Source organism: Solenopsis invicta, chromosome 1 (assembly GCF_016802725.1).
Source record: "Solenopsis invicta isolate M01_SB chromosome 1, UNIL_Sinv_3.0, whole genome shotgun sequence".
NCBI lineage: Eukaryota > Metazoa > Arthropoda > Insecta > Hymenoptera > Formicidae > Solenopsis > Solenopsis invicta.
Window position 1 is genome coordinate 21,166,531 of NC_052664.1, and position 25,566 is coordinate 21,192,096.

Sequence of the window (25,566 nt, forward strand, 5' to 3'; positions counted from 1 at the left end):
TATACTTATTTTGACTTCGTTTGCATTAACTTTTCAGTAACCGCTCTCTACTTTTTATCGTATTTCTCTCGTCGGATATTTGTACGTATCGAAAGTTTTAATTATTGTTATTCCGTCGTTGAAAACAATCAAAAAATAAAATGGAATGGTTGACGAGATCGGTAATAGAAATCAAATCAGTATAAATTGAAATTCATACCAAAGCTTGAGAAATGATTGAAACGTTCCACATACATACAATTTCATTACAAATTTCGATTTTTGTCCTGCCTTTATTTCAAGAATACGTTGGTACTTACACGTTTCATTTGTTTCATTGGGTGTTTATTTGAATCGTTAAAGGGGTATCCTCGCTTTTAAATTTTAGAAAATTGATTATTACTTTTAGGTACTTTTCAATAGTTTAAACATTAAGAAAGAGAGGGAGAGAGAGAGAAAGTAGATTAAAGATAAGAGACTTGCAAATGTCTTTATTAATATAAATTGTTTGCAAAATTTTAAACACAAAATTTTTTTGAGACATTTTCCAAAATTGTTATCACAATAATTGCATTTATTTTTTAAAACTACTTGGATGTTTAAATGTTCTTCATAAATTTTTTTTAACATTAGAAAAAATATTTTTAACAATTATTTACAAATCTGTGGACGTATCAAAAAATACTGCCGCACTATTATCATGATGTAAGGTCATGACAAAAACTGTCAGAAGTAAATAAATTTTTTTAATTCTTTCATCTAGTTGTTATCTAATGTACTTGAAATTTTTAAAAGATATTTACAACATTTTTCTATTTTGTCCTAACTATAAATAAAATCAAATAAAAATTCTAACTTGTTGAAACTTTCTATAAGAAAATAAATTTTTTAAAAGATGAATACAAAAATGGTGCCAAAAACGAGAAAATATTTTTTTTAGATTAAAAAGAATTAAAATTAAATTAAAAAGCAAAGAAATAACATCATCATGTCTATGAAACTACATAAATTCCGTTAGTACTTCTGTCACATTTGTTTGTTCAATTAAAATTCGCAAATTGGGGATCCACGTATCACATATTTGGCCATTTATAATTATTCGGTCCATTATACGTTATCCGTGGAAATTTCATCGGCGTGAAAGGACACCAGATATTAGTGTCACACGAGTAACATCATCGTTTCGGGTACATCGTCGTCAATGTTCGCACATACAGTTCGGAGAGTTACGAACGAGCACCATGCCATCCAAAAGTTCGGAATATCCACCGCATCACGCATCCATGTTATCGCAAAGTTCGCGCACGAAAATGTTAATTCCACCGCGATTTACCGACGGGATTAATCGGTTCGTGCTAGCGCAAGTTGGGCAAAAATATATCCGCTACTACGAGAAAATTATCCGCCGGTGTTTCAAATTAAACTCTTTGAACGCAACTTTGTAGTAAGTATAATTTTTGGTAACATTATTAACTCGTGTGACAACATTATCTCCACTTATAATACAGCGTAAGGTAAAAGTCCCAATAAGTGAACATGTCCCATATTCAGATATTTACACGAAAACTTATTATTAATCTTAAATGTATTTTTTATAACATTGAAATTTAATTGTAATTTTTAAATATTTAAAAATATTTATACGGTTTTTTTAAATATTACAAAAAATTAACGTTAAAAAAATGAATTTGTTATATGAATAGATTAGAGTTCATATTTTGATAATGTTCTCATAATTTTTTTAAGAAACATAATGTATTTGTTAAGATATTTTTTTTTATTTCTTTTAAACAACATAAGAATAAGCATTTTAAATTGTTTAGATGTTGGTTCATTCAGATGGTTTATAAGGATGGTTTATTATTTTCGAAATAATTAAAAAATTTTTCATATTTTTGTATGTTAATAATAATATTTTATAATGTAATTCAGTTAATTAAATTACTTTGTATGATGAATCCTTACTGAAATTCAACAATCTTGTCTTTGTATTATTAGATATCCGGTTATTAGCACATTTTACCTTATTAAAATTTAATAAAGTGTGTCACATTTATCGCAGTTTGTATTATATTTAAATTGCATTAAAATCGAATCTCATTTAATTATTATAATAAGATATTTAATTATTACGAGGAATATAACGCAAAAGTAATTTACGTTAAAGAGGACGATGGAAGATCAATGGAAAATACATTGCAAATAAACATTTGATTCATTCTGAGGTTAAAATTAATTCCTTGCTTTATCGCTTATAGTCTTGCAAATGGATTATGTGGATTACGCTATTTCGCGATGAATATTTAATAAATTACCTCGCAGAGTGTGCACTACTCGCTATTTAACTAAGCGTTACCTTCGGTTCGGTTAAACACGGTCAAATTTCGGCAGAATATAGTCATGTCCAACGGTATACCGGCATAATATTCTATCTGGCAAACATAGCGACGCGAAGAGAGACTTCGAACTACGAGCTAATATTCAACATATCCTACGCATAAAGGCTGTGTCCACGCCTGGAGGAAGCGCATTTCCAGCGGGTCAGCGCTCCATTGTTCGCGGACGTTCCGTTGACATGAGTGGAAAATTGATAATATAAGAGCAGTATGAAAGCAATCGTGCATTTACTAAGGCTAATTTAATTTTAATACGCGCAATAGTATTATTTGACATTTTACAAAGCGACCGGAATAAATGGACCGAAATTTAGTAGTTTCTTAAATTATTTTACACACGCACGCATTTCTTTGATGAAAAGACGTCGATAGTTTTTGATTAGTACATAAGTGTATAAGTTGAAAATAGAATTTTTTCTTGTTATTATTTGTAACAAAATTAAGATCAATATTACCTTTCTTATTTAATTTTGAATTTTTTTATTTTTATTTTAACAGGACTTTAATTTAATTGCGGAGATATGACATTGTAAATTTTAAAATTTCAAAGAATAATAATTCTTTCTCGCATTTTTATTGAGAAAGAATTGACTTCGGATTCAATTCACGTCCAAAAATTTATCGTGAAAATTCGCTCCATTTATCTTACATAAGATATTCTTTATAAAAGTTGGATCTCGTCGATGGACGAAGACGTTTGATTATAAATATCTTCGATATACAATGCGTCCCTGTACAATGTTAATCCTACGTACTTTTTAATCTTATGAAATTCCAAGAAACGAAAATGAGCTTTGTTATGTGTCCATGAAATCGAGTAGATCAGCAGGGTAACAATTTTTCAATAAAACACGCAATTTTAATCGAACCGGGTGAACGAACAAGGAGAAGAAGTTCGTTGCACTATATGCAAATCTGCCACGTTTCAGCCATGCAACTCTCAATGAGGAAAGTTACAAAATATTGCCTCTGTGCACGGCGCCCGTGAAGTAGCTTCAGCATAATCTCCCGATCCTTTGTCGCTTTCTATTTTAAATACATGAATTAGGATGCGATAGACAAATTCATTGAGTGCCTGCAATGAGTTTTCAAGGAAAAGCGTCTGCACCGCGATCATTTGTGGCACGTTGAAAAACGTGAGCAGTCAGTAAACGAATTTCGACCGATCTCAAAGGAAACGTAAGGCAATTACTTAAGTAGTAGCAAATCAAACATGTTGATTTCCTTACTGGGTCTTCTGTAACCACTCGCAAAGAGAAACGTGTACATAACATGCAGGTACCTATGTACACGTGGAGTTTCAAATGTAATTCAAAGTTGGCGTATACGTTTCTCTTACGAGTGGTTAAAGAATCGAGCTCCTGCTTATGTCTTACTGCTCGAGTTTTTCGATGTGCTACTATGGCGTTTCGCGCAATGGAGAAACATAAAACGCGCGAACAGCTTTATAATATTTTGCTTATTGCAATAATGGGTGCGTTCAGCGGAAAAAAAGGCAACTTTGCAACTGTTGTAAGATTCTTTAATATGATTAGTTTATACATTCAGATCCAACGAGAACTAGGAGCAAGAATCAGTGGAATTAAAGAATCTTACGACAATTGCAAAGCTGCTTTTTCTGTTGAATGCAACCAATATTAATTCTTTTCCATTCCAAATAACGATTTTTTAAAATGATTTATTCAATATCGATATTTATAACACTGTTCTGGCATGCAAAAATATAAGTTTGTTCTCGACGGGAACGAAAAGAGATTATAATATAAAAGTTTTGTTCATAAAAGCCACAACTTATTACGCAATATAAAATTAAAATTAACGCGAAATAGTGTCAAGTTGTATTTATTAATTTAAGAGATTAGGCTGCTGTAATGAGTTGAAAAAGTAGGCCATGTTCTTTATTTAATTTTTTTTTTTTTTAGAAATTATAAAAAGAAATGAGAACCATTTGCGTATTTTATTATGAAGAACTTATATTATTAATTATCTGAGAGAAAATACAATACTTTACAGAAAAAAAATTGAAAAACACAGTTACTAACTTTATGAAAAATCCAAATAAAGTAATAAACTTAAAAAAATCATGAAACTGATAATATAAGGCATATAGAATGTATATAATAAGTAATTTTTTTTATTACCGATTCATCTTGAATTGCTAAAATCAACCTCTGAAAACTCGCTTTTTTGTATTTTTATTTTATTTACTAACAAAAATATAAAATAAAAAATGAAAAAAATTTATTTTATTTAATGATATTTCGATTATAGAAAATTCATCAAAACGTAATTGTTTAATAATAAAACAGAAATGAAAAATGGTATTACTTTTTTAAAATAAATTTGGGCAACAAAAAAAATAATTTATTACTATCAGAATTATATTTATTATATTTAATATTATCTGGATATTTTTTATATGCATTGTTAAAATTTCATAACTTTTTATATTTCCAAGTTAAGGTTCTTCCTTTGTTAAATATGAGGGAATTCACAACCCAAAATTTTGTACACCAATGCCGATTTTTGGCATTGCTGTAAAACACTGCCGACATTTTTGTACACTGCCGACAATGCTTATTGTTAGTCAATGCCTACAATGCCGTCAATCCTATATTAAAATTAAGGCAATGCCATGCAATTATGAACACTACCGCGTGCCCATTATCACACGCCAATGCCTGCCCAAGAATTCTAAAGCTTTCTCGAAGTATTCAAAAATTTTTGTGCTCAACCCCATGATCGAAAAACCGACTCTGAAGTGAGCTCACCACTCCCCAACCACTGACGACAATGCCGTCAATATTATAGGTCACTGCTTACTTTTTTCGGCAGTCCACTGCCGAAATTTTGTACACCAATGCCGGCTGTGAATTTCCCCTCGGGTTCTTCCTTTGTTAAATATGAAACCGAAAAATCAAGATTTTGTTATTCTCAACATTCATAGTTATCTGTTTACTTGGGAAAAGATTGAGATTTAGAATAACAAAATGCCTTTAAACCTGTGGGATTGACTCTCACAAGCTGTCGAAAATGGTGAAAAAGATAATATTATCTTGTCGAAAAAGGCTGCGAAAATGATTTATTGAAAAAAAAACCCTACATATGTAACTAGATAGTAAACATGTATCTAACAATAAGAATATGCCTATTAAATTTGAAAGATTTTATTTGAAATTGTAATATCAGTGCCATCGTTTTGAAAATAGCAGTTTCAAAAAAACTATTATTTATTGATCACATTGAGTTTCTAATTGCAATATCTATATACATAATAACCAGTAATGGAGGAGAACATTAATTTATAATTGCGTCTGCTCCAAGATAGGAGTCATGAAATCGATACTGTTGCATCTGTGTTCAAACAAGAGAAGAGGAATCGAACCTAATAACTTAATTGAGATTCTAAAGACAACGAAGTAAAAATGCCAACACAGGATGCTCGTGTGTACATGTAAATTTATTGAATCCAAAGAATAAATTTTGATCCTAGTTTTGAATCATCCTCAGAATCGGAAGAATGAAATTACATTAGGATTTTGTATTCAAAAATTGAAAAAAATTTGTCGTGATAGATGAAAAAAATAATGCTTTAATTGATAAAATATATTATAGAATTGAACGTATGTTTATTGATATTCTCATGTATCTGTTACGCAAAGTGACGGTCTTGTGAGAGCGCGAAAAATGATTAAGAAAAATGAATACTGTGTCGGAAAAGATGATCAGCGTAATTTCCTGGTCAACGAATAAATAACAGCCGAAGAAAGAGTCTGCCATGATTCCGCGTGCGAATGTATTGATTTATACGGATATAATAATAATTATTGTTGTTCTTGTTCAAAGTTTCCGCATTGGACGCGAGAGTTAAAGCAACGAATATCACGACGGGCGTTATTTTTGATGGACGTCATTATCTTAGACGAACGTTGATTAATCGACAATTCGCACAATAGACAAAAGTGCAAAAAATAAATAAAAATAAGTGAAAAATGGTAGATAGATATATAGTAGATTATATACAGGGTGTTTATAAAGTCTATTGTCATTCCTTATATTTTCGAAATGTTTCAAAATTATGAAAAATCGCGAAATACATGTTCGATCAATTTAAGAGAGTATTGACATAAAAAATTTTTTTTTTATTTAAAGAGGAGGTTGACGCGTTGACCTATTCAAGAGTTATTTAGGGTCAAAGTTCGAAAGGCAATTTTTAAATAATCATTACTTCCATTCAGAAAAGTCTAAAAAAAGACATTTGACGTTCAAATGTTAGTCTTTTTAAATTTTTTCTAAAGGCGCGAAAAAGAAAAATTTTTGAAGCGTTGGGCATAATAGGATAAACAAGAAATAAAAATTTGAGACGCATTGATAATGATTGACAAATTCAGATAGTGCAAAAACTGTAAATTATAAGATAAATTGTTACACTGGTACAACACATCATCACCGGTTTTCTAGCCTAGTTACGGTAACACTAGCTGCTGCGGTGTGACAATTTATCTTACATATAATAGTATTTATTATACTATATAATTATATTTATTATTTTACGACGGTCGTATGTGTCGGGCTCGCGTCTCTCGTTACGGAAAAATAAAGAGGTTGAAAATTAAACATTTATGTTTCTAAACTAGATTTCCTGTTTCTGACTAAATTTCTAAATTACTAATTTCTTATCAGTTTTTTTAAATTTAGTGAGTAATTAACCGTAACTCAACGAGTAAGTTATGGACAAGTTGTGTTATTTTCATCTTTATTTAAAAAGAATGTGCCAATAATAGTGAAAAATTGTATTCGATATTAAAAAAATATATGTGATAAGAAAATGTGATATTTTTCGAACATCTACAATGGCTTAATCTCTTGAAAGAAGTAAAATAACGTGACAAGCAAAGATGACAAAATAATAAAAAAAAGTAATATGTACGATAACGTCATGTCATTCTTTGTTCGCAGTCATGGTATGATTACAAGTTAAAATGGGATCCGAAGGAATACGGTGGAGTGGAGATGCTGCATGTGCCGTCGGATCACATATGGAGGCCCGATATAGTTTTATACAACAAGTAAGACAAGATATACCATTAATGGCGATTAAATTTGCTATCTTCTCTTTTGTTATTATTTTTATCGTAGAATTATTATTGATTTGAATAAAATAAACCATAGCGATGTGCGCGCACTATTCGAAAACAAATTGAATCGAATCAGAAAACATTTGAATCTCTATAATTCGAATCCGAATTATAACAAAATTTCAAATTTAGAAGAATCGAATACAAACCACATAGATTTAACAATTTTATAAAATTATATGTATATGTATTTTAAAGTGACTTTATATTCTATAATCAATATGATTTTTCCTACATAGAAATCTATTTTATTATCTACATATTAAAATTTTACCCTGTAATTAAAACTTATATGTTATAATTATGATTCGATTCGGACAAAATTGCATCGCTTCATTCAGATTCGAATAACGAAGTAAAATTCGAATTGATTTGTTTCAACGTCAATAAACTTTGATCTATATTTTAAAAAATTACTGTTTTGATAATTACCAAAAAATGTGGTATTTATAATATGTGATATAGAGCTCGTGAACGATTATTCTTATCAGTGTCTTGCAATTAATATTTCTTATACATGATTATTGAAAGATCATTAGAGAAACATGTAGTATTCTCATAATGTTATCTAATGGAAAATTTAGTTTCTCTTGTTATCAGTGTGCACTGAATAGACATTTTTCCACTTTTTCCATTAAATTTTCAGCAAGTTTTGTAAGACTGAGGATTAAAATTGTGAAGCAGAAAGTACATCTCAGAAAAATAACTGTCAATTATTATTTATAACTGACAGTTATTTTGATCTCTGTACTGCTTTTATTTATTTAAGGTTAGAGGATTGTGTAATACCTACTGAATAAATAAAAGCCATACAGAGTTTGCGAGGTTCTGTACTCTCTAAGGAGTTATGAATCTCATGAGATTAGTTTTGCTACTGGATCATTGATCTCTCATAATTCTTTAATAAAATATTTTTGGACTCGTGAATGTTCATATCAATTTATTTTGCCTACTCGATTTTTGTTAAGTATCAGTTTGGCCTCAATCTTTTTGAGCATCTTGTACAGTAAACCTACGAGCAGGGATCTGGACTAAAAAAATATTTTAGTTCAGTTACGATTATGGTTTAATAAAAAATAAAAAAACGGTTCCGTTTTTGTGTTTTAGCCAATAAAGAAAATAGGATCAGCTTAAAGTATGAGTTTTTTTGGTTCCCCTTACAGTCATACAATTATTTACTTCTGAATTTTTCATTGTTACCTTAAGCAATGTTGTCTTTATGCCGTTTTATGTTTCTATTTTTTGTGTGTTTGCAAACGGAGAAAAAGACAAAAATAAAAATTATATAATTGAAACTTGAATAACGGATATAGGATAAACTAAATATATATAAAAATAGAAAAAAAAACAACAAAATTTTCAGAAAATGCTAATGTTTTTGTATTTTATATATATATATTTTTTTAATATTGACGATACTTCTGTATTATCAGAATTGAAACTTGAACATTTATTTTCTTCCATCTGCTCCAGATTTTTCACGAGAGAGATTATTACGTTATTCTTTTCCGTAGTAGATTTTTGAACATAATTCGAAAATCATTACTTATATTCTTAGAAATGAAATTATTTTTTCCCGAGAGGTGAATATCATAGAATTTACATTTAACAGCGCCGACGGTAACTTCGAGGTGACGCTGGCGACGAAAGCGACCCTCAACTACACGGGCAGGGTCGAGTGGAAACCGCCGGCGATTTATAAGTCTTCCTGCGAGATCGACGTCGAATATTTTCCCTTCGACGAGCAGACGTGCGTGATGAAATTCGGCTCGTGGACTTACGACGGCTTCCAGGTGAGATCGCCTGGTATCATACGGATGTTTTGGAAATTTCCTTCCGTTAGGACAACTCCGGTATTTACACAGAGGTCAGAAAAAATAGAGGAAGCGAAAATAATTTGCTTCGCAACCGTCCTGTTATACGCACAATTAACTTTGATGATTTCAGTATTTTACTGTTAACGTTGATCGAAATCACCGTGGGTTGAATCAATTTGTCAATGTTGCAAGTAGCACAGCGACATATTACGACCTATGCAAAATGATTTATTCTCTCTAAGAAGTGTAAAAGACTTATTGATTATTTTGTGATATATAAATGTAGAAGGCTAATATGAAGAATAGAATATACCAAAATACAAATTCTTTTGTTCAATTTGATTATCTTCATAAATGGTTCTGTATTCCATCTCTTTTGATGTAAATGCAAGGGTTTTTAAAAGTTTTTTTTTTTCAAACATAAGAAAATAAATATTTCGCTCTTCTAATTTTTTTATAATAATAGACAATATGAAGCTTTTATTGGTATAATCTATTTTAATCATAGTATTCTAAATAATGTTTCGATGACATGTGTACCGGAGTTATCCTATCCTAATGCTTGATCCATCAATTTAACCAGCACGAGAAAGCCATTTATTTTTATTTGTGAGTTAAAATAACTTGACAATTCTTTCTATACACGTAGAAAGATATTGTATCGTATGTGAAGGTGGTCGAAGATATTTATAAGTTGAGGATCATTCTTTTATGAACGCGCGCCAAAAGTCTAGTGATAAATAATTAGATATTTTTCTTGCTCTCAAAGAGTTTTCTTACATGTAGTACTGAGAAAATAGAAAAATGACGAAAATAGTTGAAATAGAAAGCTGCGATAGAATATTTAGAATAAATAATTTGTAAAAAGATAATATAAAAAAGCAAATAGTATTTTTTACATTTACTTGGAATAAGATATTTGTCTTATATTTTGATGTATCGTGGATAAATAAAAAAAATAGAAAATAAAAAATAAACAATAGAAAATAAAGGAAATTTATATCTATAATATATTGAAATATATAAAATAAATATTTCATATCAAATAAATGTAAGTGAAAATGTTGAATGCAATTTACTTTTTTATATTTTCTATGCAATATTTATTTCAAATTTTCCCCAGCACTGCTTATACGCGTAATATGTTCCTCCTAGATGATTTATTCAATTAATCTTGAGGACTCAAAGAATTCAATTTATTGCAACAGAAAGACCTCGCGGGGGAATCTTGTTAGAGCAATCATAAATATTCGTGGAGAGCGACTTTCGTGGCACGTTATGGCGAAAGTATTATTGTCGCTGGCTGTTAGGCACCGCGCGGTAAAAGATCGTATATATCGCTTGTTATCTTTTTTTTTATTGAGTAAAATGTCGCTTGTTAGAAGCGCAATCGAGTATAAATGGCAGCTAAACGGAACATTGAGGTAAAAGAAGCGAGACGAATCGCCTCTGACCTACATATTACATATTTAATATTATTTTTTGAAGAGTGTCCTTGTTTTATGCGATACTATGATCGATCTCTGTACATGTCAAAGCTTTGCACGGGCGATTCTTATTTAACTTTAAATACTTCTGATAACGCGTGAACTTTCTTGGATAACAGAAAAATTATAGCAAGTTATGAATATCGATTGATTGAGGACGTTAAGCAGCGCGATATCAACAATGCATTGTAAAATTTAGTAATTTACTGTTAAGGTCGATCTTAGACACATCGACGAGATCCGAGGCAGCAATGTCGTCGACATCGGCGTCGATCTGTCGGAGTTTTATACTTCCGTCGAGTGGGATATACTAGAAGTCCCTGCTGTGAGGTATGCTCTAATAATTTTCTAACTCTTCTCTTTGTTGAGGCTTTACGTTCGGTTTTCTTTGTGTGAGATCTCTTAACAAATTGGAATTATATAGTTGACGATGTAGAGTGACTTTTTCTATACTTTGTTATTTAATTAAACATTAACAATTTTGAATGAATTGAAAGGAATTGAGCTCGGAAAAGTTAAATCAGAATATAAAATACGAAATAGTGCAAATAATGTTCAACACTAGATATTCGTGTGTACTTAATAATTTTGTTATTACAACCTTCGATTCGTGCGCGCCGAATATTTTATCGGTCTTAAAACACAGTCCATTACGTAAAGCCGGAATTTGCGACGTAACACATTAAATTGACGAGCAATTTAGTAATTAATGTTAACAGGGATCTGTATAACTTTCCACCTCTTTCCCAAGTCCAGAAAAAAACTGTAAAGAATTTATTGTGAAAAATAACACTTCAGCCAGGGATCGAATTAATTATTAAATTGCTCGGCAACTTAATGAGTTACATCGCAGATTCCGCGGCTTCATGTGGTGGATTATGTTTTAAGACCGACAACATATTCGGTGCGCAGTTCGCATGAGCTGAAGATTGTAATAATAAAATTATTCTATACACATGAACATTCAGTGTTTTGGCTCATATTGGTATTATTTTGTTATATTTTTTATTTAATAATTTTGTGAATAATCAACGATATTAATAAGTTTGATTTTAATTTTAGATCAAAGAAAGTTAGAAAAGTATGCACGAGATGCTTTTAATATCAATATTATTGTAACTGTATTGTTATAATCAATCGTTGAGCAAAGCAATGTATGCGAATTTTACAGAAACGAAAAATTTTACACGTGTTGTGACGAGCCTTACCTCGACATCACTTTCAACATCACCATGAGACGGAAGACTCTGTTCTACACTGTTAACCTCATAATACCTTGCATGGGGATATCATTCCTCACGGTGTTGGTGTTTTACTTGCCAAGCGACAGTGGAGAGAAGGTAATAAAATAATGGGAATAATTTCATACATATAATTCGTCCTTTTAATTTTTTAAATATAATTTATTTTATTTTATTGAATGTGTGTGTCATACAATTTATTTTGTTTAATTGCCTGTTCTTTTCTTGTCGAGAAAATCATTCATCTCATTGCTCCAGATTATTCAAAATATTTAGCTTCTATGAGATTTCAACAGCGAAGCCGAAATATAAATTTGGCAAGAATAAAATTAAACTAATAATAAGATTAAATTTTAATCAAAATATTTTATCTAAATTTACACACTAAAATAAAGAATAAAAAATAGAATCACACTAAAGTAAAGAATAAAGAATAGAATTTAAATCAAAATCGTTTGCATTTCATTTTTATGTAGTTCTAAATATTTTAAGGAAGTTTTGAGAGAAATATAATTAGAAATTAATCTCTATCGAAAATTTTATTGGATTACATTAAAATGAAACTAATATGATTAAATTAAAATTCAAAGTTTCTTTATTAGAAATATAATTATCTATTAACAGATACGTAATAAAATTTTCAAAATATAATAAAATTCGATTAAAATAATTAGAATAAAATAATTTACGTTACTTACGGTTAAACAAAAATGAGACTTGCGCTATTGTAGCCTGATTCGATCTGCCTGGTTCGATCTTTTCGCAAATATCACACGTCTATTTTTAAAGAAGTTTAGATAGTCTCAAAAACAAAAATCAAATTTTAAAACACAGAGATTTTACTCGACTAGAAAAGATACAATTCGCGATTGGACTTGATTAGAAGAAAACAAGCATCATAATCTAATATACAATCGATCTCTTTTCCTCGATATATTCTGTTTGAAGATTTTTAGATATCTGTTAGGGAAGCGTAAACAAAGATTAATCCTCAAAATGCAAGAATTTTATTCGATCGAAATAGCTCACACGATCGACCTTATCAGAATAGAACGTTTATAGTTCGCGCGCCATTACAGTTTTATCCACGATCGACTTTATTGTCCCGATATCGTTTTCTCTTTATACACCTTCGGGAGCTTTGCTCCAGCGTCGCGCGCCTCAGTTGGAAATTAATTTTGCAGACGCAAAAGATTTAGCTCGATTAGATTGGGATATGGAATATGTGGCACAGAGCTTGCGCGCGATTACAATTTAATTCCGCGGCCGACCTTTTCGCGTCGATGTTACGTCTTTAAGCGCTTTGTAAGGCACACTCGACCTCGAGCACCAATATCCACTTACCGGGTTACATAATTCAGACGTATTTTTCCGCTTTGTCACTGCGGAAGGTGTACCGAGTTGTTCTCTGCGGGCGATAGGCAAGCGAGAAAAAAGGGAGAGAAGGTCAAATGTCAGGGTGTCGGTTGTTTAGCAATCGGCGAGGATATACGCAACGGGGATGCGAGGAAAGAAACAGGGCTGGGGTGAAGCGGCTGTAATGCGTCTTACGACGTGCCCGGCATACAGAATCAATGCAAGAGGTCTGGAGAGAGACAAGACCCTCTCCAATCGGCTCCAATGCACTTTTAAGGTGCAACTCGTACACGTTTGTAGCCGTATAAATTTTTACGGTCGAAAGTTCGTTACATTATGAAGAGATATATATACTTATAAAGTATATACTGATGAAATGAAAACCTGCCTTTTTAAAACATTTATATGACTCTCTTTTAATCATATTTTTAAGATATTAATTTCCGACAAAATTATTAACTTTTTATTTAACTTGTAAAACTTTCTTTATTATAAAAGATTGACGCTTCTAAATTAATTATTGACTCTGTAAAGAAATTATTTATAAAAACTCGAGTTAATTTGTCTAGTTTCTGAGAAGCTTATGTCTAAAAGATCAAAGCTGAAACAAATCTAGATTATTTTATTAATTTGTTTGCTGTAATATGTTTTTAATATTCAGGATTGTACTCAAAAATATAATCACTGTATCATTCTCATATCAGATTCATCTAACATTTTCTATAAATAGAAACTAAATCTCTGTAATAAAATCTATAATAGAAATACTGTAGGATATAAGACCCTTGTCTTCTCCTGTTCTGCCCTAGGTCAGCTTGTCCATCTCGATTCTATTGTCACTGACTGTGTTCTTCCTCTTGCTGGCCGAGATCATCCCGCCTACGTCGCTCGTGGTTCCGCTTCTTGGTAAATTCGTCCTCTTCACTATGATCCTCGACACCTTCAGGTATGGTAAACAAAAATAATCCCGACTGCAGAAGATACAGTTGTAATAAGTGCGTACGTTGAAATTAAATTTATTAATGTATAACACAATTATTTTCATATTAATTAAATAAAACTCATATGATATCAGATGTTAATATTGGGTAGCGATCGTGTTTCGAATGTTTCATTTTTTTTCCCCGAAGTAAAAACGTGAAAAATTTCTCCACTACCTCCAATGTGCAGTAAACATTTTCACTTTTCACGTTTTTATCCGAGGAAAAGTTATATGGCCGTTATTTTGGGCACGGTATTATGAAATTGTTTGGACTGAATTATTCAATTATTTCCTAGATTGTGTTTCCCGGAGAAAAGAGTTATGGAATTTTTCGGAGTAATTCTGATGGGAATATATTCCGAAAAGTTTCATAATACGTGTCTTGATGATTTGCCAATGCGTTTTAATGCTAATTCCATTGTCTCGCCTATCGAGGAAAAAAAAGTGTGCCTTTTAATTTGGAGTTAGCACAATTACGGAACTATTGAACAACTGTCGCGGATCGTCTTTTCAACATCTGTCTTTCGTGCGTTGCAGCATATGCGTAACAGTGGTGGTCCTGAATGTACACTTCCGTTCGCCGCAGACCCATGTAATGTCGCCGTGGGTCCGACGCGTGTTCATCCACGTTCTGCCGAGGCTGCTGGTAATGCGCAGGTATAATACGCCGACGCAGAGAACCGATTACGATTCCAGGCAAGATATATTCTTCTGGCATTTGTGGCCCGGTCATTGGAACCACGCCAGAGCGGGCATTAGAGCACTCATTAGCGTTTCCCGTGCACGTGACATTAGTGTCGCGTCATACCTGCAAGCATTTAGCACCACGGTGCATCACTTCTGCATCGCGCGCTGCATCGTGAGTGATGTGTCCGCCTATCGTTAGTCGCATCTCCTCGCTCTATATTGTCATACAAATAAAATTTCCTGATTCTCGACTAGAGCGCGTTAGACAGCGCGTATCGTTTATTTCAATCAGAGATCGCACCAAAACTATATTGTACTCAGCCACCAGAAGAAGAGTGTGTACTTTTACAAGGAGAGATCTAAGTATGTATCTCGCTGATTTTGGAAAGTTCAATATTAAGATTATAAAGATTGATGTCATGAAAGTAATATATAAACGTTCAGATGCCGATGAATCAACGGGTTGGAGTTACAAGATTTTAACATAACTACAACGCGTGACAGGTATCACAACAAGTGGTCGAGGCTTCACAGAACCAATCTAACCGTAGTGCTTAAGTGCTAACCTTCTCGAGCTCGCAATTTTTACTAAAATATATATTTCGAAGATCAATCTGTTTTTAAATGATTAATTTTATTTTTATTTAAAAAAAATAAATTTAAAGAAATATTTATTTTGTAGAATTGTAAGACAAGTTAAGAGCAGAACAAGTATATTAAGGGAAAAACAGATAAATTATCAAGTATCGAACAACAAAGGAGAAAGAAAGTCTTGTAACTCCAATCCTTTGATCCATTGACACCTGGGAATGTTATACGTATATTATTTCAACGACATCAAATTCTATTTCTATCGAACTTTTTAAAATTCACGAGACACATACCTGGATCTCTCTTTAGTAGATTCATATCATTAATTCTGCGGAGGTCGCGGTTGATCTGACAGATACAAAAAAAAAATGTTTTTTTTTTATATTTTTAAACAGATTGCTGTTATGACTCGGCCCCAAACAGTAACTGTTCTTACATGTTTTAGCAGTGGAATGGTATAGAGTTTGCGCGGTCAGTGTATCTAGTCTATATTCTGTTCGCAGCAAGAACGTACTCAGCGCGGACGAAAATTCGCCCCTTTAGGATCGACCGCGACCTCCTTAGGGTTAAATTAAACATAATCCAGAATTAAAGTTACATTTTGCCAATGGTACAAGGTGGCGAAATTAAATTTCGACAATGTTTCATAACTGTAGACTTTCAGTCAGGAATTTTATTTTATGATGCATAATCTTTCTTCATATCGCGCAACGCTGTTACTATTTGTATGTACAATGCACAATATTGAGCATAACGCTTTATCGATATTACCGTCAGTGCTACCGAAAAATTGAACATTTATATCACATAACCACACACTAACTTCATAGATACAGAATTTAAAGTCGCTCATCATTTGACATTACTCGAATATACATCTCGAAATATTCGCAACTCTGTCAAACTAGAAGTTAGGAGCATGTGTAGTCACGATTATAGAGTATCGTAAATCTGACTTTACAAAGCGATAAATTATTCATTGTTGCACATGAAGCTTAAAGCTATTACACTACGGGCAGTCGGTGGTTTTTATTAATTCTTTGGTTACTCCTAAAAGAACGTTGGTTTCGGAACTGTTGATGTAAATCAATAGGTTCGTAATAATCAATCTCTATCAAAATTTTTTTTTTAAATATGCAAGATTAATGTCTAATGAGACGATCTCAACAAGAATCTCAGTGTACTTGTAAACGCGTTTTCATAGTTCCGAAATCGGATCGGGGATGAGACGAAATGAATCTCCATGTCGAGTAAACCATATTGTGTTGTTTTCCTACTTCAGGCCGCAGTACCAAATAGATAGGCGTAGCATGGGCGGGCATCATGGGCATCGCGTAATGGTCAGAACATGCAATGGTCTCGAACTGCGAGACCCATCACTGTTCGTCGAGTCCTCGGCCTCGGAGCTGGTCGAGTCCTCCGTGCTCTTTCCTAGTGTCGATTCACGGGACGAGCTGCATCCTCGGTGCGTCTCACTGAGATTACACTCGAAACGCTCCAAATACATTTGTATAATTTTTTATTATCTATTTTTTTTTTCAATCAAAGGTTGAAAATTATTTACGACTATAAATACCAGCCTTAATAGTGTTTAATGATTTTTATGCTCTAAAAGGTCTATCTGGATGCATTTCCGCAACATTAGACATTTCTTGGATTTATTTTCTCGAGTTTCTAAACTATATATATTTATGCTATTTCTAGTCGTCACGTTTTGCGACTTGTGTGTTATCTTCTTAGGGAGTTGGAAGCAGTAAATTTAGGAAGCACGTGCCGTATCCACGGTTCGCCAGCGGCGACGGCCGCACCGCCGCCGCAGCTTCCGACAGAGGAGAGCGTTGACGCTCTCTGTAACACGCTTCATCATTGGCATCACTGCCCAGAACTATACAAGGCCATAGAAGGCATCCGCTTCATCGCCGATCATACGAAGAGAGAAGAGGATTCTACTAGAGTAATTATAATTTTGCACAATTCGGATAACAACCAACAATATTCTTATATACATATGTAAAATACGACATATATAAAGTGCACGTATATACAATCCAGAATATCTTCATTGAAGATATCCCAAAAAATAAGGATATTTAAAAAAAGGATTTTAAAATTTTCTTGGTCTTTTTCTTTACTATATTTAATTTACCCTTAATTGTTCTTCTGAAATTTAATTATTTTGCATTGTGCATTAAAACGAACTTTTATAAAATATAAAGGCACATAGCATCTTTGAATAAAAATATGGTAATTTTCGTCATAAAGTCAGTATAATTTTAAGTAGTAGAAACCTTTTATAATTTTTAATACAACGATCAAAATGTAATTATATCGGACGCTCAAGATTTATCAAAACTTTTTGTAGCATTCTCAACACCCTCAAGTGTTCTACGTAATTATTTCGATTGCTCAACGCAAATTATTTCAGATCTGGCCTAATTTTAATGTACTTGACGATTTTACTATCGTGCCGTGTATGCAGTGCATTCTCGATAGTCACCGACAATTCGATCGTAGGTCAAGGAGGATTGGAAGTACGTCGCGATGGTGCTCGACAGATTATTCCTTTGGATCTTCACGTTAGCCGTAATCGTCGGCACCGCCGGAATTATACTGCAGGCGCCGACCTTGTACGACGATCGCATCCCTATCGACGTACGGCTCTCCGAAATCGCCTCCACCACTGCCAAGCCACACATCGTCGCGAGCCTCTGAGGGACAATTACTAATTGCATTAATGCCGCGCGCGTAAAACACGTATACAAAACATATACACAACAAACCTATTACTACTATTACTACATCGACACAGGCGACAAGCGAAACGTATTAACGTCCGAAAGACTGAAGCCTCGCTAGGTCTTCGACTTCTGCATGAGTGCATGTCATTCGACTTTGCGCACTTGCGCCGCTGCCGAACGGAGAATTCTTATTATTGTTAACCCATTAACTGTCAGATTTTTATTTTCTATTTTTAACCGATTATATAAGAAAATTATTAATAACTAATTAATGGTATAAGAAATAAAGAGTCGCTGATGGTGTCCACAAATATGAGGATGGTGACAGCTAATGGGTTAAGACGATGTGTATTCCTCACTTTTCTGTTTTTGCACAACACACAATGTTCATTAATTCAGATTTTTTTTTACAGCTATGTGAGAAAGAACCAAAGTAGTTAATTTATTTTATTATAAATTTTCTATTTTCCGAATCAAAGATTAGATTGATTTCAGCAATCTTTTTTCGAATTTCTTTTTTCTCAATTATTTAAAACTGTCTTGTTGTTATAATGAAATAAGCGAAATACGCTTACATATTAATTAATTATGGCCTATAGAGGATAGTGGATTTGTAGTCACGCGTTGATTTTGTCGTCTTACTAAGAATTCCCGAGCCACAGCGGGAGATGAGCTTCCCGCGCACAGGAGGTGATAAAAAAGGAAGGAGTAACACGACGAAGAATATGTCTCAACCATTTGCACGCTGATCGCGTTTGATTCCGTGTAGCACATGGAGAGTAACGGTGTAAGATGTTCACAATGTGTAGGTAATACAAAATCTGATGAACGCAAGATAGATCTTCTTATTTCTCGAATTAAATCAGAGGGAAATTGCCGATAAAATGTGCAATTATAAAGCGAAATAAAAAGATTGGTCAGTTTTTAAAAGACTAAGCGAATCTATCATCATTGTTTGTATTGGCTTGTATATTTTCGTCTAGGTTTATGCGATTATTTTTTTCAAATTTAATTCATTTTTAAATGTTTTAGATGTTTGAGATATAAGTTTTATTAAATTCGATGTGTTTATCTCTCTAATCTGCTGATCAAATTAATTCTTAAAAGAGGATCATTTTTTTAAATATATCTTCTCTCATTGCACGTGCAAAATAAGTTCGAGTAATAAGAAGAGCTTACTTATTATCATCGGATTCAGATGCGGCCTGTTTCGCAACTAGGAAAATATAATGAAGTTTAATAAAAAGAAATGAATATATATAGTAGGTAAAAGGGAGGACAAAACACGTATATACTGTAGAATTAATTCAGAAAGATCTTAACACAGTGCGATTTCGTGCCAGTTGCGTTTGTAGAGACACAACAGATCTATCAACATCATTCTGTCTCCTCTGTCAGTACGTTAGAGTATACTCTGAATACACGAAACCCAAGCAATAAATTAATTATCCCAGTACACGTACATTGTTAGATTGCTTTCGTACAGTAAGAGATACGGGTTCGCGGGTACAAGGAAAGAGGAGAAGAGGGAAGTTAGTGACACGAAAGACGCAAGTGGCACGAAGTCATACGAAGCCTGTTGCAGACTCAGGAACAAAAGATAAGAGGAATATTATATTTCCCAACACTACATCGAGCCTGTAACAATGGGGCCATATTTTCACAAAAAAAAAACGAAAGTGCGTGTTCTCTCGTATTTAAAGAAAATATAAAAGTAAATGAAAAATGAAATTCTAAATATCTGCATCGATTACACGGCGCAGAAAACGGGTTGGGCCTAAGAGATATAAGAAAGAGGAAGTTTAGAGGACTCAACTTTTATTGCTCATAATGTATATGTTTGTAATAAGAGTAACTTTCGTAATTGCATTTGTTCCAGCACCATCCCGCACCGGCCGACACGGCGGGCATTTATTAAACGGATTTGATGGAATATATAATATACGATAACGAGAATTGTTTGATATAGTATTTCCCACCATAATTTTTGTCGTCTTCCTACCCCCCCGATACCCCATTAAATTCCAATTCGTTTCGACACACGGCGGACCCGCCGCCATTCTTGCCAAAAAGAGAAAAAAGGAAACAATAAGTACTACGAATACGATAATTTATTATTAGTGTGACACATGTAATCATGAATTATGAGGTAGTAGATCGCCGTGTTTGATACTTTGTACGTTTCGATATAATTTAGTATGGAAAAAGACTTTTTAGAGCGTACCGGCGCGCAATTAAAGAATTTTAATTATAGATAAATAATTTATCTGGTGGATGTAAATTGTAAGTTTTATTAATCCTACAATGTATCATTTTGGAATCGAAATATAATAATTTTGTCGATAAATAACACATACGTATAATTTAATTAACATTTCTAAATTACTCATCAGCTTCAAGATCCACAAAAGTTTAATTTACACAAATTTTTGTGCCTTTCACGAAACGAAGTGATTACAATTACATTGTGGTCATCACATAAAATTGGATTGTTTTATCAGAAGAAAAGGATGGAGATTAAAAGAAAAGGATCATCTCTTTCGGACAAAGAGATGAATATCAGCCAGCAAGCATCATCGTTCATTAATTTGTTTTCGCGATAGTGTAAAATTGATGCGACGCATTACTTAAATAAATTTACATTCGTCTCGTCAGCATTGAAATGAACTTTGCAAATATTTTAATCCGAATTTCTTTCTGTCTTTTGTTCGATGGACACAGTGCTTGAATCGTGTGCATGCGTATAATAAGGATGACGATTACACTTTATCGAAATAAGCGCAGTGATAGTTAAACGCAAAAAAGTTGCCTCTCTGGCGGTGTACATCCGTAAACATATGAATAACCCATACACACACGATATAAAACAATATAACAAGATATTTTGTAAGTGTGTCTATAAGATTAAACTTATCTAATAAATTGTTGTTGTCTTCATTTACATATAATACATTTATCAACAATTTAAATACGACAGGACAATATCTCCGCATCATCCGGAACTGAAAGACACTGCATACGGTATTTAGAAAATACAATGTACAATTTAAAAGATATACGGGCTCTATTTCTAGGATGTAAAAAAAAAGTAGCACCAAATGATATTCCTCTCTTAAGAAAATCCGAGTTTTATTTGTCAATTTTAAGAGCGAGACTGCGTGTTAAGTATGTCTCTAGAGCGTTGCTCCTGAAATTACTGCGATAACAATTTCGTTGCTCAAAAATGCACAGTAAAACGCAACTCACTCGTATTATACATTACCTATTTACTGCCATAAACAAGGATGGTACCCCCGTATCAAAGCCACTGTAATCGAATTTATGATGCGACCCAAAATCAACTTGTTACTGCGAAATAGCAACGATGCTCTATATCGTCCATCCGACGCGAATGCAAACTGCACGATAACGTAACTTCGTATTAACAATATAGCGTCACATATCGTATATGTACAGCTTCGCGAACGCAAATTTACCATTTCGAGGATTTATGTGCAATTGTATAACACGAAGAAAACCTATATTCAATTTGAATAAGAGTGCCATTCAACGAATCGATAATATTTTACATTTATAACAATGACAACTAGTGTAATACTTATGTGCTTTCAGTTGTATAGATGACAGAGCGATTAACAATACTCATAAATATTTGCCCGAGAAAACGCCTCCGACTCGATTGTAACATTACTGGATCATCCAGTTAACTGTTGTCGAGACATCCTACTAAATTATAAAACGCGTAAATGACGAATGATGAATTTTCTACGTAAGCGGGTGTACATCTACGAAGTTATAGAATAAACTTGATTTTTGTATAAAAATTGCAGTACAGTCTTTTTGCTTCTGATTTTTTTATTGCGTGTCAGAAAACGCAGTGTACTTTAATCGCTTCATTTGTTTCCGCCACTAATTTACAATTGTGTACAAATATAGCTACATGTGAATATCAATAGAGAATAGTCTCGTTGTAAACAATGTATATCATCAACAATTCTTAAACAAAATTCGTACGTATTCGATGTTTTGAATATCACAATAACAAAATCAATTCTTTCATCATACAAATAAATTCGTTTAAAAACGGCTTGTATCTTCTATCATTAGTAGAAATTCTATAAATGTTACTTTTCTGAAATATTTCAATATAACTTCATTAATTTTCTGCTAACTCGCCGTCTGCTTGTGTTTCAAACGGCTCTGTTTCCTTAAGATCTTTCATCGATACATCCGTGTTGTTTTTAGCTTCACGAATTCTTTTGATTTTTTTCTTAATCGCCATTGCGCCTGTTTATATATAATAAAATATTACTCAGATTATAATTCTAATTAATTCAAATAGAAAATAAGTGTGCAGAACTTACAAACTAGCGTTTGCCACAATTCAACTTTCTTTGCTTTTTTGACATTACATTTCCTCAAAGATTCTCTATGCCTTTTATGGATACCAGCTAATTCAATGGCTTCCTGCGTCGGTGGTGGAAACAGACAAATTTCAAGCCAATGCGTAGCTTTTGCATGTCCAATGAGCCTTAACCATACCTAATTACATTCATTAAATAATACAGCATTTATAAACATATACACAGTGTCGGAAAATTAGAATTGTCGTGACAATTATTTAAATAAGAAATAAGAAGGTCACTGCATCAATCAACGGATAAATAAAATGTAATTACATTTTCAAATAGAAAATATTTTAACCAAATTAGTATAAAAATCAGATTTTAAACATATCAATTTGCAATTTATTATTTTGAAGCATTATTATTTTTATATTTTTTTAAAATAATCATTTATCGATTGTTCAGCGACTGGTGACCCCCTATTTCTTATTTAAATTAGTGTACAGAATACTCGTTCCTACCGAATCTAAGCACTCTGCTGCAAACCAAAGCCACAAGCCAGGTTCTGCTCTTGCGTATTTAACTTCTTTGGACCAAAGCATAGATGTAGGCACATAATGTAAGTATAAATATATCCTAAAGAAAACAAATATAAAGTTAGTGTTATATAATAAATTGATTGGAAACAAATTGAAAATATATTGTAATATGTACTGACCAAGTCAGGCAGTGTAATAAGAACAACAGCTTGGAGATTGATCTCCCAACAGTTTGAAAAATGCATAACAGGATCCGACAGGCATTAACTATCACAATGTCGATTGTTTTATACATTAAGAAGGTACTTGTAACTGCACACCACTTATAACTGAAACATACACGTATATTGTTACATATACATGAAATGATACATACACAAAAAAATACATATAATAATAATATAAAAAATGTCAACTGTCAATAATGTTAAATAAAAAATCAAGAAAATTTATACCCTGGGATGATTTTTACACCCAGTAATGAAAAAAATAAAACTCAAGTACAGTAGTTCTCTTTGTTTAAGAAAGTCCACACCTATTTTTTTATCTTTTCTCATATTTTTTTAAATATTGAGTATAAATTTCTCTATATAATGATTTCAAATAAATTATAAAATAAGTGATCGTTTAAGCAAAAATGTATGTGACTCAGGTTAAAAATTTATCAAAACAATTTTCAGATTGAAATTGACAATAAAGTGAGAATTCAAAAGAGAATGAAGATTAAGTAAATATGCCATATTAAAAAATGTAAGAAAATGTATGTCTACAACAGAACAATTCTAACTGAATTTACTTTTGCTGATACGGATTCAAGACAAAAGATGCAAAAAGCAAGTTTGTGCAGCCCTTTATCCAAGCACCATGGCACAGTATGTCGATTCCCACTTGATGAAAGTAAAAGCTCTTATGCAACGCAATCCCAAATTCCTGGTACGTCATTCCCTGCTCCTGAGACGCAAAGCTCAGGATCTGCATGGCTGATGATTTCATGTAACATATACTACCGAAACAGAATCCACAGTTCCATGCAGCCTCAATTATCCTGCTCCGCTGCATCAGTGGAAAGCGCATACGCCTCAACAATGACTGCGTACAATGGGAAAAAAACAAAATATAAATAAATATTTTAGAAGAGAATAGACACTCGACCCTACTAAAAATTTTTCTCAAAACTTTTCATATAATTTTTTAGAATTTCTGTATAATTTTATAACTTTTTAGAAAATTTGCTCAAATTTGTTATACATATTGAAACACTTCAGAAATAAGAAAACCTTATAGAATTCAAATATGAGATCTTTGAAGTATCTTCTAAGATTTCTATAAGATTTTTTTTATTCTGTTACTAACGTCTGGTAAAATCTTATAAAATCTGAAAAAGCTTAAAGTACAATCTTCAGAAAATATAGAACAAGGAATATTATAAAGGAATATTATAAATCTTAGATTATCTCAGAATTTAATAGAATACAATTCTAAGAAAAGACTTTTTTTTAGTATTTCTGAAAAGTGTTTTAAAATTCATATAAAAATTCTGAGAAAAATTTTCACCAGAGGGTAATTCAAAATTTAATGTATTGGATTCACATTAAGACACTTCTCGTACACCAGATACAGCATCACCCAGAACAAGATAAGATATCCCACGAGCACGTCGATATCCTGTACCTTCGGATCGTTCAGGTAACGCGAGCCGATGGTCTGTTTGTTCCATAAATTCGGGAGGAACGGTAAAAATTTCGTTGGGTCGAGCAAGGAGTATAGGCCAACGGCCCAGCTACTCGCGGCCTGTTCGTACATCGTACTCCTTATTTATTTTCTGGCAGTGATGCGACAGAGGCGTAACATCGTTAGCGAAATATGTAACAGGATCGTAGTGGTATCGCCGCGAGAAGAACACTCAAATTTATTTCTTGTTCCTCCCGTTAAAAATTCGTTGTGTGCCCGATACGCACAGCTGATAGCTTGTTACTCTGACACTTCTGACAGCTGACAAAATTCGCCAGAGGACGCGCACCGGCGCGCACGTGTGCGGCGATCTCGTTCTACACTTCACATTTCTACATCTACACCTCTTATATCCATTTCTATCGGGGTTGAATGAGTTAATATATTTTAACAAAATTAAATTATAGTTAATGACTTATAAAAAAAATTTAATTACGTTAAGAGGATCCTAAATAACGATCGCGTTACAGAATAAATTAATTTTCGAATTAGTTTGACAGATCACAAAATCATTTTGTAGAATAAAAGTATACGCATC

At 32.7% G+C, this 25,566-nt stretch overlaps 2 protein-coding genes across 7 annotated transcripts in view; one reads left to right on the forward strand and one right to left on the reverse strand.

Annotated features, from left to right (window-relative positions):
- Positions 1–20,762, forward strand: part of LOC105194771 (acetylcholine receptor subunit alpha-like) — a 119,207-nt gene extending 98,445 nt beyond the window's left edge. For 3 of the 6 annotated variants that reach the window (XM_011159862.3, XM_011159863.3, XM_026131427.2), the window contains 9 exons: positions 7,335–7,444; positions 9,126–9,306; positions 11,032–11,147; positions 11,989–12,157; positions 14,224–14,360; positions 14,934–15,092; positions 16,957–17,139; positions 17,415–17,628; positions 18,189–20,762. In XM_011159862.3, coding sequence (XP_011158164.1) covers positions 7,335–7,444; positions 9,126–9,306; positions 11,032–11,147; positions 11,989–12,157; positions 14,224–14,360; positions 14,934–15,092; positions 16,957–17,139; positions 17,415–17,628; positions 18,189–18,386 — 1,467 coding nt within the window. In that variant the 3' untranslated portion in view covers positions 18,387–20,762. Of the gene's footprint in view, positions 1–7,334; positions 7,445–9,125; positions 9,307–11,031; positions 11,148–11,988; positions 12,158–14,223; positions 14,361–14,933; positions 15,256–16,956; positions 17,196–17,414; positions 17,629–18,188 lie in introns of those variants that run through there. The other 3 variants (XM_026131428.2, XM_026131429.2, XM_026131430.2) reach the window with 2 other exon arrangements.
- A 1,485-nt stretch (positions 20,763–22,247) lies between these two features.
- On the reverse strand, positions 22,248–25,305 carry LOC105194772 (hypothetical protein). Its single transcript, XM_011159865.3, has 6 exons — positions 24,888–25,305; positions 24,094–24,386; positions 23,477–23,626; positions 23,280–23,394; positions 22,777–22,954; positions 22,248–22,699 (listed from the first exon to the last, which is right to left on the reverse strand). Exons 1-6 carry the CDS (start codon positions 25,098–25,100, stop codon positions 22,569–22,571), a joined length of 1,080 nt encoding a protein of 359 aa, XP_011158167.1. The 5' UTR covers positions 25,101–25,305; the 3' UTR covers positions 22,248–22,568.
- Positions 25,306–25,566: the final 261 nt, after the last annotated feature.